At 37.5% G+C, this 16,439-nt stretch overlaps 1 protein-coding gene across 4 annotated transcripts in view; it reads right to left on the bottom strand.

Moving 5' to 3' along the window:
- Positions 1-16,439, bottom strand: part of LOC110838211 (uncharacterized) — a 49,437-nt gene that overhangs the window by 22,962 nt on the left and 10,036 nt on the right. For all 4 annotated transcript variants that reach the window (XM_022081206.2, XM_022081207.2, XM_087340057.1 and 1 more), the window contains exons 8-13: positions 13,554-13,721; positions 12,359-12,438; positions 5,614-5,662; positions 3,684-3,854; positions 2,441-2,549; positions 1,504-1,737 (exon numbers count right to left, since the gene is read on the bottom strand). In XM_022081206.2, the coding sequence (XP_021936898.1) occupies positions 1,504-1,737; positions 2,441-2,549; positions 3,684-3,854; positions 5,614-5,662; positions 12,359-12,438; positions 13,554-13,721 (811 nt within the window). The remainder of the gene's footprint in view (positions 1-1,503; positions 1,738-2,440; positions 2,550-3,683; positions 3,855-5,613; positions 5,663-12,358; positions 12,439-13,553; positions 13,722-16,439) is intronic.

The raw sequence follows: 16,439 nt of genomic DNA on the forward strand, positions 1-16,439 counted from the left end.
AAGCAGCTTTCTGTTACATCATATTATGCTTGATATACAGGGTGTCGCACGAAATGTCATACCATTTGTTTTACATATAACACATTTTTATTTTTATAAAAGTAGTACAAAACTGGTATAAAATTAGTCACTATAGCCTGGAAAATTGTTCCTAATGAATAACGTGTTCAATATGACCGCTCTCTTCCTCCATTGCCCACAATGCAAACTCTAGCCTCCGCTCCTTATCTCTCGCTGTAAGTTTATGCATTACGGTCATTTTGTACGGGAACAAGTGAAGATCTGAATGCAGAATTCTTTTGAAGTGACCGACGAGAGATTCCCAACTCAGCATAAGCCCTCCTTGTTGATTTGCCGGGACTTCGAGTCAAAGCCACGTGCACCGCTTCAATGTTTTTGGGCGTACAGACACTAGCGGGGCGCTGTCGCTTTTCCTCCAACACAGAACCATTAATTTCAAATTGTTGGAAAAGTCTGTAAATTGTGTTTGCAAGGAGCCCACCTTTTACCAAACTGAGCACGAAAACGTCCCTGAGTCTCTACCACACTCTTTGTTTCCGCGAAAAACAACACAACTTCCACCTTTTGCTCAACAGTCAACCGCCCATTGTCCGCCATTTCACAGATTGGTGTGTGTGCGCTTACAGCTATGGCCAATTCCGACTTGTGATGCCATCTATCAAATTTCCTCAAACTACAGCATTCACTCGCACAGTTGGAACATCGATACTACAATATTATAGTATTAATGTGATAATTAAATGGTATGACATTCTGTGAACCACCCTGTATGAATTAATCTACACAATCATAACAAAAGGCAGAAAATATACATAAAATGACAGTCACATGAAGATGGAAGTCAATTTAACTCTAAAAATACATACTTTGAATGTATCTCAAACATTGTGTAGTGTGCAATGCAATTATATAATAATGAATCAAATCCACTTGTCACAAGCATTAAAACATCATCTTTCTGTGCTTCTGCATGTAGTATGATCTCTTACTGGCAACATACCCTCATTTCATGTTATGTTTAATAATACACAATGAACACACAGCCAAAGCATAATGGTTTTTGAAAAATTATAGCGTGAAAATGAACTTCGAAAGCAGTACCTTTTATTTTTTTTATTTTGATATTATATTCAGCCTGAAAACAAAATTTATCATCATTATTGTTGTCAAGACGTGTGACAATGTCTTTGTAAAAATATGGACGTTTACAGGACCATTGTTCATCCCCTAGATAATACATGAGTAAATATGGATCACTGGTGGAATGATACGGGAAACCGAAGGACTCAGAGCAGTGGTCACTTTGCCCAACAGAAATCCCAAATGGACACAGAACCCTGCTCAAAAATTGTAGCTCAATATTAACAGACATTGTAAATAGTAGCTGAAGCTAATACTCAAACATTCAACAAATTTCAGTAGAAGTGAGAAAAATAAAGGACAGTCTTCACTTGCTTGTGGATAATATCTTTTAACACCAACCTCTGACACCCTGAGAGTGTTGATTCTCTCCTGTATCTGACCCCGTGTCATCTTCCTCAGGAATAATAGGCTCTTTGCCCATAGCAGATGAGGTCACCTCTGGATCAGGGGCAGTATATGGGATGCCATCAGTAGATAATCGCTGACCATTATTCAGTAACCTCTCACCAGCCGCTGTTGAATCCAAATCTGATTGTGTATTCTCTTCGTCATCCGAAGACAAAGTCAAACAAACTGCAGAAAAATAATAAAACCAAAGAAATTAAGAGCAGTAAAACTCAAATGGAAGGCATGAAACATTCACAGCATGAAATTAAGAGCCACGCCTATCTGATATTTGAGGTGCTACAGTGGTGATATATGAGCCGGGATAGCTCAGTCAGTATAGTGACTAGCTACGGGCTGGACGACCGGGGTTTGATCCCCGACGGGGGCAGAGGATTTTTCCTCTAGCCTCTGCGTCCAGACCGGCTCTGGGGCCCACCCAGCCTCCTCTACAATGGGTACCGGGGTCCTTTCCCGGGGGTAAAGCCGGCCGGGGCGTGATGCTGACTACTCACCCCCATCTAGTGCCGAGGTCAAGGAAGAGAGGAGCTATACCTCCACTCACCCCAAACGCCTACATGGCGTACAGTGGGACAAACTTTACTTTACTTTACAGTGGTGATATTGTCAATCTTGTTCATCTAGATTGTTTCACTGTGTAGCCTTGTATGTGGTACGTTATCTTGTACGCCTGCATGTTGCAATCTAACACATAAAGAACGATAAAGCCTCTAAAATTTGGCATCCAGTGCATCATTAAGTAGATAATAGGTTTAATTATTTTTTGGGACATTAGATACAAACTGTTACCTTAGCACTTCAAAATCACAAAGCTCAGAAATTGAGCTAGTTACAGACTTCAGTCAATTTAAGATAGTCTGTTGTAGCTTACCAGGTTCCTCAACCAGTTTGCTTTTGGTTCTTTTACCAGGACGACCTTTGCCTCTGCCTTTTGGCACCTCTGCACTATCGACTTTTAGAGATGTTTTAGAAAAATATTTCTGAAAAGTACACACAAGACAATTTAATTACATAACTAAATGCTGTATTGGTTACATCTGTGGTAAAAACACATACTCAACTTTAATGTTATTCTCTGTGTGGTGTTTAATTAATATAATATCCACATATCTATTTATTGAACTTCGTTCCTCACATGGTAATAAAAAAGATATGGTGTATAAATACAGCACTTGAATAAATGTACAATTAAGAAGAGCTGAAAAAAATGTGTACTATGAAACAGTTTGTTCTGCAAATAAGCAGCACTTACTTCAATTATACCAATTTCGTGAAAAAGAAATCTGACTTCAGATGAAATATGTTTTTTTCTTCTTCATATATTTCAAAATATTTTGTATTAAATCTTCCATTTCCTCAAGGTTCACTTGTAACATCAATGAGTTGCCTAATGTATCAAGTGCTCTGCAGAAGAGTCACATGTGTTTACAGTGTTTACTACCATACTTGTCAGAGACTCTAAATATATAGCATCGAATGACAGGATTATCCGATAATAATAAACTGGAAAAGATATGAACGGAAGTGGTGGTGGTCTAATTTAAGGTACTATTCTGGCACATGCGTCGAGATTCTGTGGCAAACCACAAGAACTAGAAATCTAAACCTGGGACCTCTGAAATACTAGGCAGAAGTGGAAACTCTTGACTCTATTTACTTTCAGGAGCAGTTTATTCATTTGATTACTTCCAAAGGCAGTTTAAAAATTATTTGATATAACTAACTAACTAGACGGCTTACCAAACCCGAAGGTTCATCACCGAATTAACCAAAGCCCTCCACCGGACCCTGTCCTGGGCCAATAAAATCCAGTCTCCTTCGACTCCTATCTCCCATAGATCCCGCCTGAGATTATCCTCCCATCTACATCTAGGTCTCCCTAGCGGTCTCTTCCCCTCAGGTTTCCAAACCAGTACCCGGTGCACACCTCTTGTCCCATCTATGCGTGCTACATGCCCAGCCCATCTCATTCTTCTCGACTTAATCACCCTGACAATACTGGGGGAGGAGTACAGATTTTTAAGATAAAGAATGCCATAACAATTCTAAACTGCTATCACAAACCTTTAGACCCACATCAGATTAATGACTATTAAAGGAGAAATTAACTGTACCTCAGAAATGCTCCCTTCTTTAACAGATTTCTTTTTAAGTCCGTCTGGAACAGGTATAGATTTGCAGTTTTCTGGCAGTTTTCTTCTACACCGCTGGCAGCGAAAGAAATCTAATGATGTGTATCCACAGAAATGACACACTGCAAGCTTCCCAGGCACTAACCTTGGTTCCTGTCAATAAAAATATACCAAAAACTTTAGAACTACTACAAATTTCTTCAGATAATCTGTGCTTCCTTAAATAAAGTTTCAAATTTTGCGCATGTTTGTGCTTTCTCCCTTCCACACACACACACACATTCAGACAGACACAACTTCAAAGAGAATCAACTGGCAAAGTACCATCCCTGCTACCAGCCATCACCAAACACGTGGTGATACAAATGTATCATTAAGCATTATAAACAAGGATACAGTACTATGCTATTCTGTTTCCACAGACAACTGTCTGGAATATTTAGGTGTACAAACATCACACAGCAACAATTCTACAAGTACAACTACAACCTACTCAAGTCAGAAACCACTTACATTAACTAGGAGAGGAGTTGGGTCATGACCTAAGGTAAATGATGTAAACAACAACATTCCAAACCCATGCAGTTCATGTAGATGAACCTGCTAGCTGGAGGGTCAACAATTTGAAAATGGAAATGTTGCCCACAATAAGCTGCACACCGTTTCTTGCTTTTACGAGATAAACACACGATTCAGGTATGTGTTGGTGATATTCTGAGGTGATGGGGGTCCAATTTCCTGCCATGCCCACTTTAATGCCAACACTGGCAGTAGATAAGGTGTAATGCGCAAACAGGGTTTGGATGTATAATTATGAAGATGAGCTTTGCCTTCAAAGGGTTATTAAAAACATGATATAAGTAACAAGTATTATAATTTAACATTTTTAAAGCTGTAAATATTCAAATAAACCTTCAAAAGCATGATATGTTGTTAGAATTTGAATTTCTTATAATTTTAAACCAACCTTGGCTATACTACTTCACTTTATAGTCTTCTGGAATTAAGTCTTACAGGCAGCAGTGTTACTAATTTAAATTTTAATGAATAACTGAACAGTTTTCCTAATATGCTCCACACAAAAAGTACTGTTTTTACAAAGTACTCTCATTCTTAAAGCAATTAACGTTCATCCATCTATAAAAGCTCTGTACAGATGCACATGTTTTGATACTACAATGAAGTTTAAAGTGTTCATTCTACCTTGATGCTCTCATAAAGACAATTGAAACAATCCATTCTCTTCAGTATTTCCTAAAAATGTTTTATACAATCTGGATATTACTCCAAACCACACAAAATGATTTGATCATACAAACCACTTACACTAAAATGTAAATATATGCTCCATAGTCACTTTGCCACGATACCAAACATATTTACATCACCCCTTTTAGGCAATGTTCTGATCGATGTAGTCTCGGGAAATCCAGATTCCAAGGGCGGTCACATTACTCAATAATGTAATTCATAAAAAGGAATGCTGGCAAGGTAACGGCTGGTTTGTAATTTGGACATATGCAATTGTTTCTATAAAATCAGAAACTTACTCGAGGATCCATTCGTACTGTGCATTACAGCAATAAAAAATACATTTATCTTCCGTTAATGACGACGGTCACGGCCCCAAGTTGGTTATACCTACAATTAAAATTCTCCCCCCCCCCCAACTTGATTGTAAGCTTACCAAAGGTGGGTAAACAATTTTATAAATATTACGCTATTTGAGGCAAAACATGGTATCTCAAACACATACTCAGATACCGACCTTATACATACTTCTGCATAAACTCAATATCGGCTGGTGTCTCGATATCGGTTCCCATGTCACCGTAACGTTCCGAGAACAAAGTACGTTCAGAAATAACACTTTTCAATCAACTACTCAACGACTGTATGTGTTAAAACTTACCTCTTTAATAACTGGCTTAATATCTTGAGGCTCCTCCGTTTTAATGGCTCTGTAAATAAATAAAAGTATGTCACGATACTGCATTAACACCAAACACAGACCGCCATATTACCTTCACGAAATATTAAAAATTAGACACACAGTACGCGAAAAGCGCGCCGAATATGAAATACACGGCCGGCGCGTATAATTTTTTTAAATTTCAGAGTTGACCAAAAACTTGCCTAAGAAGCCTAATTACCATGTTCATTCCCAAAAAATTTTGAGGTTAGTAAATAAAATTGTTAAATTTGTACTATTCCTTTAAAACAATACATACCCACACCTTTAAAAAGAACCCATTTCTTCAGTGCTGCCAAAAAGCAAAATAGTATGTTAAAATGCTATTTTTCATTATGGAAAACTGATTCAGTTGAGATTTGTTACTCTCATGGTAGATAAGAGGTCAATGTCAGTCTGGAATGTGCCCCTGTAAGCAGATACTAACGTTTCCAAGAAACAGTGCCGACATCTTCAGAACTAAAGTCAACATGGATTAACAATCAAGACCAACACTGACATTTTCTGTTGTTAAATTGCTGATAATAAAAGATGGCAAATTATGATAGTTACTTCAAATCTACCTACATTAAGAGCAAATTTAAAACAATTTCAAATATCTGCATTGTCACCACCACCACCACCATTACACACTTTAAAACTGACAAAAACTTCACATTTCAAACTACTCTTGCAGACAATGTGTATTTATGTACTATTATTACTTTTAACAAACGAATGACATTGTTGGCAACACTGATATGGGTACAAGCATAATTACTTTTAAATTGAACTATAAGTTTCCTCTTGCCATGCAGCACAAGATGGTATTTTCAGAACAGGAGGAAGGGTACAATATAGTATGTAGTTAAGAAACTGTTCTGTCAGTACAATTAGGTGGTTTACTCCAACATGCTTTCCCACTTTTGTCCTAAATTACGTATTTGACTTTTGCTGACCTGGGCTGGAGGACTGGAAATAGTGATAACCATATTAAAAAGGCATAACAATTTAGAATATTCAGAAGCACTGAACAGATTTCCTAATGTGTAGAGAAATGCACATAGGTTTTCATACGAATTGTTCATTACTGATGTCCAATTTTAATCAAAACTGTAAAGTACCAACAAAGTTTAGTACACTCCCCATTATAACATTTCATGAATAACCATTCACCGCCTCTAAAATTTTCACTTGTAGACACACAAGGAAGTCCAAACACATGTTTCTGCAACTTTTCATTGCAAATGCACCAAAGTGCATATGGATATAACATTCTTACACTATGAGTTCTTTACTTAATTTCAGTTGTTCATATTACAGTATATAAGCTGCCAAAGCCATTTACAAAATAAGAATGAATGAACAAATAATCCTCATAAAAATGCAGTACACACATCTACAAAATAACATAAATATGTGTTACAATGTACAACAGAAAAGCCCTTTGAAAGCATATAAAAAAATTTCTATGTACAGGAAAACTCCTACCATCTATATATTGTACTTCAAGTAATTTATCAAACGTGGTGGTTCTGAACTTGAATCTTGGTAAAGTATAACAATTTCCATTCACTTTGGCAAATAAACTCCAGGTTTATAATGACTTTTACACTACTCAAATTAAACCAACAGTTTTATATTTCTTACAGCTTCATTAGAAAAGAGGTGAACTGAGTTATATATGAGAATACAAGTGTAAGAGCCTGTTTAAATTCAACTGCCAATGATTTCTTAGCTGCGCATTCTCTTCTTTTCATTTCCTTATTTCTCCCCTATTATTCTCCCATGTTGGTCCTACCATCATTACTCTCTATTCTTTCTTTCCATTATCCCCACCTGTCTTTACCTCATTCCATCCTTTCGCTTATATTTCTTTCCCAGACCTACATATCTTTTTGGCTCTCCTCACTCTTTTCTACTGCGATACTCCTCTTTCTAGTCTATTCCTGACTTAACAGCCAATGTCTGTTGCACTTGACTGTACAAGTGCACTGAACATGTGATGGGGGGGGGGGGGGGGAAACAAACATATAAACAACTGAGATTAAGTTCTGACAATGGTGACACTGTTAGCAAGAAATAAAAATGAGGCATTGGGAGGTCTGGTAGAGTCTGTATTTGGCAGGAGTCTGAAGTCAGGCAGTCAGTTCTGTGCAGGTGCATTTGACAGGAATGTGGCTTCAGTCACCATGAAGATGTTTTCATACTTAATTTAGTTTGTAAAATAAATTTTATAAATTTTGTACTTTCAATTTGATTTGCAAAGATAATGCTTCAATAAATTGTATTCCCATTCAACACAAAAGAGGTTCTGTGCCAGTCCAAGTTCATAGTTTGATTCCCAACGGGCTGAAACTTGAGATGAGGAGAAAACCAGGCTTTAGCATATTAATCTGGATATAAACAAAGGAGGTGTGATTAGATGATATTTGGTACGCCTTACTTCATCCAAATTTGAGTGATTTTATTAATTTTTAGCATTGTTAAATGTACTAAATTGGAAGAGAGTGGCAACACTCAGTCGCTTGAATGTCTCTCCTCCCGACATTCCGTCTAGAGGGAACAAGAATTAAACAAAGATTTCTCAATCTTAAAAGTTGTTTACAAAGTGAGTACTTAAACCTTTCCAGATGTGGAATGATGGTTGCTCTACAACCTTCACCTCACTGCAACTGACCAATGAAATTTGAATATGGCTTTTAGGCGCGTTCCTGCTGTTATGGGGTGATTTTGGAGGGACGAATCGGATTGCCGTATTCAATTCAAAATTTAAGAACAGTTACGAGTTGCGGGGGTATTTATAGAGCGATTGTGTTGTTGCGGGCTCTCTCAAGTTTCGTTCTTCAAGTCGTGCAGACACGTTCTGCTCGTACTTTAAATTTTATATACAAAGACAAACAGCCAAAACATCGTGCTGCCTTGCAATAAGTGTAATTGGTTGTGCATCAGTGTCTCAAGCGGCAATAAAAGTGAACATCTCTAAGATCACCACAGTGTCGTCTTTAGTTGCTCAAGGCAAGAGATTTCGCATCCTTCGCGAAAACATCAACCCCACCACTGCCTTCCTAGTATATTCTCTGAGAATTGGAGGCCCTTGCTCACCGACAAAACCCACACCCATTATCAGAATTTCCTTATATCCCTTCCACACTCATCAGAAGTATTCAAAGTTGTAACCGCACGAGTGCCAGGCACTGGGTTTGACCCGTGGCTACAATAAAGAAACAGCGAGTATGTGTGTTAGGATGGTTACAGTTCATTCCTGTTAACTATGATGGGTCATACTATGCTAGTTTACACAGCATTGTCTAAAACCAAATGAGATTGGAAAAATGTACTCTCCATAAAACACTACTTTCAAGGCATTCTTCTTGCCACATTCTATGGGCATGATATAAATTAGTTCATATGGGTCCAAGATCTACACCAAAGACACACAACATGTGGCATGACATTGGCAGAGATAAAGCAACACAACAGACACACGAGTCTTCACCAATGACACATGTTTGCAATTAGTGTGTGTAATGTATTCCTAAAATGAGGATGTCATGTAGTTATCTATGGCTGCTGTGAATAATTATGGTGTTAGAAGCAAAACGAAACACTGGGTGTATCCTTATATTTTAGAAAGGTGTTAACCTACAGCACATTTGCAGTTTCACAAGATTTATCTACATATCTCAATAAATTTAATGAAATGTACTGCATGATCAAGAAATCATTCCATAAACTATGCAAATATGCTGGGCCATTTATATAAAATTAGGATGCAAACTACAGAAATAAATGCAAGTTTCCCATAGTATGCATCCATTTCACACTAGTCTTTTTGTTGTCACTGGTTCTCATGCCTGCAACATTGCAAGCAGAATGCGACAGACATGGCACACCCTGTTACATTAAGTTGTAAAAAAATTGCACCAGTGCTGGCTGTTGCATCTCTTTGGTCCAGACTGTCAGATTAACAGAGTTCTCAAATGTGTCTTGTGTTACACGTTGTGCCTCAAGTTGTACTGGATGCTGTATCTCTTTGGTGTAAAGCTTCCCTTTTCCACGGTAGCATGAATACTTCACATAGCCTCCAAGAGATGGCAGCACAACCTCTTCAGACAAAGGGAGTGACAGACAGAATATGCCCATAATGGTTAGCATACTAGCCTAGTATTCAAATAACCATTTAAACTGACCTTTAATCTTTGCAAATGGCACAAGTAACATGGCTGCCAGAAGTCAGTGATATTTGCATGGGTAGGGATTATGGTGCCTGCCTGGTTGGATGCTGATGTCACCTGTGATGATGTCATCATGGGCAATGATTTCACTGAAGAGGATCATCCTCCCAAAAGTCTGAGCATCTGTCATGTTGGTACTACTGATTGTAGGGAATTAAAAAGTATGAGTTTTAGCAGACTCCAACTGCATAACCTCCATACCAAATTTCATAAAAATCTATTTGGCCTTCCTCAAAGTGGAACATGCATACAGACATCACGGGCAATAATGCTATCAAGAATGATGTCATTGCAGAAGATCATTGGCAATTACATCACCAGGGAGAATCATCCTCCCACCTCAAGTTCTCACATTGTCACATTGGTATTGATGACAGCAGAAATTTAAAAAGTGCATGTTTGGAGTAGCCCCCTATAGCATAAGATCCATACCAAATTTTATGAAAATCTGTTCAGCCATTCCTGAGTTGTTATATGACAGATAGCAGCAAGTAGTGCAGATTTCTGTTTCATGATAACCAATTACCCTTACCCATACCTGATTCAGCAGAATGTAGAAGCATATCACAACAACAAGACTACAAACATAAATATGCAAATATAACTGGATAATAATTGTGACAAATTCAGTGGGAAAGCTAAGAGAACAACAGGAATGATAGTATTAAGGATAAAAAGAACATGTACAATTACTTACTCTTGCTGCTTCAAAGTATTCTCAGCTCTTCTTGCCTTTTCTATTATAACCATTACACTAGAATATGCATTACACCACTATCAATACTGGATAAATATAAAAAAGTAAAAATAATATATATTATCCGCCACCCATTCTTGAACACGATACAGCAAGAGTCAACTTTTAAGAACATCCTTTTTCCCAGTATATGTCTGGAGGAAGCAGAGTCCTTGTTAAGAAGCTAACAGTTGTACAGAGAGGAATTTGTCCTGTCTTTTGTGTGTCTATATTTTTTTTACGTTTAATTCGTGTTAGAGCAACTAAAAATATAACGATGACACTGATGACAGATCATATAAGGATCCTGTATCAGTACTGTGATTAAAGAAAAATTATCATCTGCTCAGAGTTCATCCCTGTTGAGCTAGAATGGTACATTAAAATGTAATATCAGCAAAGTCAGTCTGTGTAAGGATCTTCTAGTGGGATGAGGTTAACATAAAAAGCAACAGAAACATAACTTGTTACTTAAAAATTAACTGTCTGCCTGGCTGTGAATGAGCCAGGCGATAAAACTGATGATAAAGTTCAATGTTAAAATAAAACGATCAAGATTATGCCATATAACAGGCCATGAAGATGGAAATTAACACATTTGTCATCACAAGATCGGCATCCATCCTTATAACCAAAAGATGGTCCCTATTCTGAGCCAAGTTAGTTCAGTCTCCATCCTTACATCCTACTTCTTTATGATTTTTGTAATATGATCCTCATGTCTACATCCAAGAAATCCAATAGACCTCTTCCCTCCAAGTTTTCAAATCAATCAGACCCATAAATGTGCCATGGCAATGGTGATTGAAAATTTAAATTCTCAGAGTTAAAGTCAATGCAAAGACTTTCACATTCCACAGATAGTATATAATATTGCATTCATACACCATATAAAAAATTTCAGAAGTATTTAATGTCTTGCACAGCATGCAACTATTCCTCATCCCATAATGCTAGAGACTTGGAGTAAATAAACACCACCACCTTCCACTAAGATACACACGTGGCAGTAATGTTCCTACTAGTTGTGAAAACACGAATCTCATTATCAAATTAAAGTCACTGATGCAAAAACAATAAACAAATATAACAGACAAATTCAACAAATAAATCTGTAGCAATTATCTCACTGTGTGGTCAAGCCTTCAGGACATTCTAAGCAAAACTGACAGTACCAGTAGGCAGCAGTGGTCGATAAAAAGACCACAGGCTGTTCCAATGAGTGCATGCAGTACTTCCTTATGTTGAATCAATATAAAAAAATTTATTTATAGATGTGCAAAGTACACACAAAACAAAACAAGTGGTCAGTGTCGTGTCCTGGCCACACTTTAGCCTTGGGAAAGGACACCAGTACCCATCGGACAGGAGACTGGGTAGGCCCCAGAGCTAATCTGGACACAGACGCTAGAGGAAAAATCCTCTGACCCTGTCAGGGATCGAACCGCAGTCAGTCACTATACTGCCTGAGCTACATCTGCTCTTTTTTTATTAACCCCTTAAGTGGGGCAAAGTTTATGCGCTTAGCCCACTTAAGGGGTTAACAATAAACATGAAAAAGTCTTCTCTTATATCACTTTTACAAAAACTATTTCAGTTGAAAAAAAAAAAATTGTCCAATTTTCAAGTTTCAGCAATATCTGACCTACCATCCCTCTTCAAACACTTCATATCTGTCAAAAAACATTATGGGATAAACTATAACAGACAGAGGAAACAATGAATAACTTACATGGTTTCTCCAGTGTTTGGTAAGCATGCAGTGCTTTGTTCTGGTTGTCCAAGGGCAACACTGGATGATACAGCATTCTCCTGAGAACATAACCAATAAAATTTCAGGACTGCAACGAGTTCTGGAAAGAATTTACATCTACTCACCTTAAATGTGCTGACATAATTATAAACTAACAATTATACAACTCAATATCCTACTTCAGTGCATAAAATATGCAACTATAGTTTCTCACTAATGGTTCTCTGAAAGTTGTGGCAATGGTCAATTTGTTATATCAATATTATGTTAGACATCTGTTTTCATTTTCAGTCTATGACATTTCAAGAGTTGGTGTTCTGCTGCTGTCTACAATGATTGGCTATCATTATGCTGACAGACTTTTTACTTTAAGATAAGTGGTAACAGCTTAAACCAAACCAGGGACTTTCTAATTTTTGGGATGGTATATTAATAAATCATCAGAGAAGCCCCAGGAAGATAGAAAACTCCTGAAACATAATGCTTTCAATTATACCTCAGACTGTGAACAATGTGTAACACATTACTGCTGTCAAGATTTCAAGTATCTGCATTTTCCAGACATAACTGTACGTTTCTCCACCACCATCATGCTTGAAATTTTTAATACAGAAACACTGTTTACACAAAATTTGCTTGCATATTTATGACGTCTGTGTAAACAAGTTCCTACCTCCATTCATTATTAGCACCAAATGGAGAACTGTAGACTTCATTTGGCTGCCATGCTATTTTATATTACAACAAAACATTAACTTAAAATTTGAATACAGAGACCATTTAGGATCCTATATTATCTGGAACTAGTGCTGCTTCTACCTCGGACAGAAGGACCAAACAGAGGACAGAATGGAAGAGGAGAATTGAGGAGGCCATAGACCGAATACGGACCGGATAGCCATAGAAGTAGTGCTGCTCCCAACTCGTCACATAACTATCTAAGGAAGTGCTCCTATAATATGTACTTCAAAGGATTGAATATTCTTCTTTAGAATTAATGTTACCTATGCAATCTTCATATATCATCAGAATGTCTGTATAACATACTGTTTCACAGAAGACCACATTTCAAAGTAAAATGTATGTAAAACAACTGACAATGTCTATCATAACTGCAGTTTAATAAATAAACAAATGACATTTTTATAGTTATTTCACTATAGGCTACACCTGCCTGAGAGATCTCTTCACTAGTTGGCTTGGTGTCTGGTTGTTGATGTATCTGGTTTTCTATTGGCATTTCCTCAGCTTTGACTGAGGTCACAACAGCTTGCTCCAAAGGAACCTCGCCTGTTGTCTCCGAGTTGTTTACTATTACATTTCCATCCATACGTAAACCAACCTGAATTATAAACACACATATACTCTCACCACATTAGATAAGACAAGAAACTGGAGAGAATTACTATACAGTAATGCATGATTTCCACAAGCATAAATTCTATGACAAATTTGGCAAATATAATCTAAAAGTTCCACATTATCACCCTGTTTTAAATAGAATTTGTAGGTATCTCCTAACAAAATTTCACCTATCTGCTCTAATGGTTCATTAGTTACAACCACCAAAAAACCTAAAGATAAATTTTACCCAGCTGCCATGTTGTCGCTAGATTGTTAAAAACCTGAACAAAAAAACACATTTTCAATAAGAATTATCACTTCAGTTAAGTGTGTGCACACCTCTAGTGCAGTTCACTTACTTCTCTTTAATATTTTATTTCTAATTACATTATACAGTGAAACCTCGATGCATCGTTTTCGGCGGGGGTGGGAAATAAAAACAATAGATGCGGGAAAGCATTAAAAATTTAAAAAAAACAATGTTTCTCTTTCAAAGTTACTTCTTTTTACCAAAAAAAGTCTTTAATGGACAACTGGTTTGTTGAAACTTTACGTTTTAGACCAAACAGAGCACTTTCCACGTTCAAAATGTTTTCTTCGTCACGTTCACTAATATTAAGCGCATAAAAGAACGACTTCACTTTTGCCAATGCAGCGTGTGCTTCGGCAAAACTCGGCAAAGCTTCGGGCTCGCATTCGTCGTCTTCCTCTTCCTCACCACTCCAACCCCCTTTGCGGACAATAACAGGAAGAATGGAAATACTATTACTGCCGAACTCAACGAAACGTAGCTGTAGAAGACCTGAACCGCTGGAAACGAGATGAACCAGAAGAATGAAAAGTGCCGCCAGCCTTTCCTTTGTACTTGTAATAAAAGCATTTGTGAAGAAATTCACACTGCACATGCCATCTGGCATCGCTGGAATGAAATATGAGTGCACCCTAATTAAAAATCGTAAAATTTCTGACAATGAGCACCGCCATTCACTCCAACTATCACCCCTGCACCCCTGACCCTCATTCCAAAAGAATGTGCTGGTTGGGCGACATAACAGGTTACCGCTACTGTGTATTCCAAAAACATTATGCGTCTTTCGGTATTAATTTATCTCTAAACCCAGCATTTTAAATTCTCAGAAACGATCATTGCGGGAAAATTGTGAGCCGGGACTAAGATTTTTGAACGATCGATGCGATAAAACGATAGTTCGAGGAACGATAGAAGCGGGAAAATGTAACATTATTTTATATGGGATGTATTCGGGACCGAACAAAACGGACGATGCATCCGGGAAAACGATAGTTCCGGGAACGATGGATAGAGGTTTCACTGTACATATGTTCCTAATTACTATACAATGTGAAGGTTTTCAACCATTTTCAGACCTAGGACCACATTCACCCCTTCTTATCGACTTGTGGGCCACAATTTTGTGGAAATTTATTAAAAATGCAACTAACTTATTATAAAAACAGATTCACCTAATACTCAACATTTCTTTAACAAAATCAGTCATTACTTACATGTTTTACATTGATTTAGCTTGATTAATATTTCAGTATAAATTTCATTTCTGATATAATGATTCACATTCATCGTTCCAAGTGTTCATCATTGAGATGTGTCTTAGTTCTTGATTTTACATTCTTCATTAAGCTGGAGTGCAGCACACAATATTAACATGTTGTGCTTTCTGATATCACATATTTCTAGTACCATTATCAGGTATTCTTTGTTACAAAGGGAGAGACAGTATTAAAAAACATGTGTCAGCTGTACAAATCACAACGGCAGGCTGCATGTAGCCTACGGGTTATGAAACCCTGGTTTATATTGTGAACATTAACCCTTCAGCGTGGGAGCATTTAAATCCAAAGTCTATACTGTGCTGTGCTTGGGTATTTAATTTTGAGCTTGAAAGTGCATCATTTTACTTATATGGGCACAACTTCCCTAATAATTGATGAATTTAAGTGAAACTTTAAACAAAATGTTCACAACACACTATGCTTCGGTCATCTACAGTTCTATCAATGTCTTGAGGAGACAAAAAACGTCTGCTACTCGAAGCCATAATCGCGGCTGACTGACGGCAGATATGTGCTACAGAAGTCCGTTCATACCAAGCTTGCTGACATCACATACCGTTGCAAAGCTTGCAATGTGTCGTACACAGCTGTCGTAGCCGTAACTATATTACTTCATTCGTCTTCGATAGAGGGAGCCACAGAGCAGAGACTGAATGCAGTTGAGTTCAATAATCGATCTATATTTCAAAGTCGAAAAACACTGGTAAAATCGATCTGTCAGAGTCATGTTATATATCAATCGACAGCCAGCTTCTTTCTCTACACGGCTACTGGAGCCAGAATACATAAACCACAAGGTCAGTCGCTACGTACAAGGAGAAATCTTAGCGCGCATTATGCGAGCAGTGCTTGGCACTCCACGCCATGGGATGATTACGTCATGACGAGCGATGTTCGGCACTCCATGCTGAAGGGTTAAGGGCTCAATACATGAAGGCAAATACTGTGAATTTCATGGACATCATGTTAATAATTTTAAAACAAACTTGAAAATTTATAACATGCACGATTCAAAAGATATACCACATGCATCATATATATATGACAAACAAACAAGCAAGCAATGAGTATATTCTTCCTCTACATGAACACAAAATATAAAACGAAGTTGTGGGAGATATATGGC

Source organism: Zootermopsis nevadensis, unplaced genomic scaffold, assembly GCF_977971745.1.
Source record: "Zootermopsis nevadensis isolate Lab colony 2312 unplaced genomic scaffold, Znev_1.0 Znev_ptg000003l, whole genome shotgun sequence".
NCBI classification, from domain to species: domain Eukaryota; kingdom Metazoa; phylum Arthropoda; class Insecta; order Blattodea; family Termopsidae; genus Zootermopsis; species Zootermopsis nevadensis.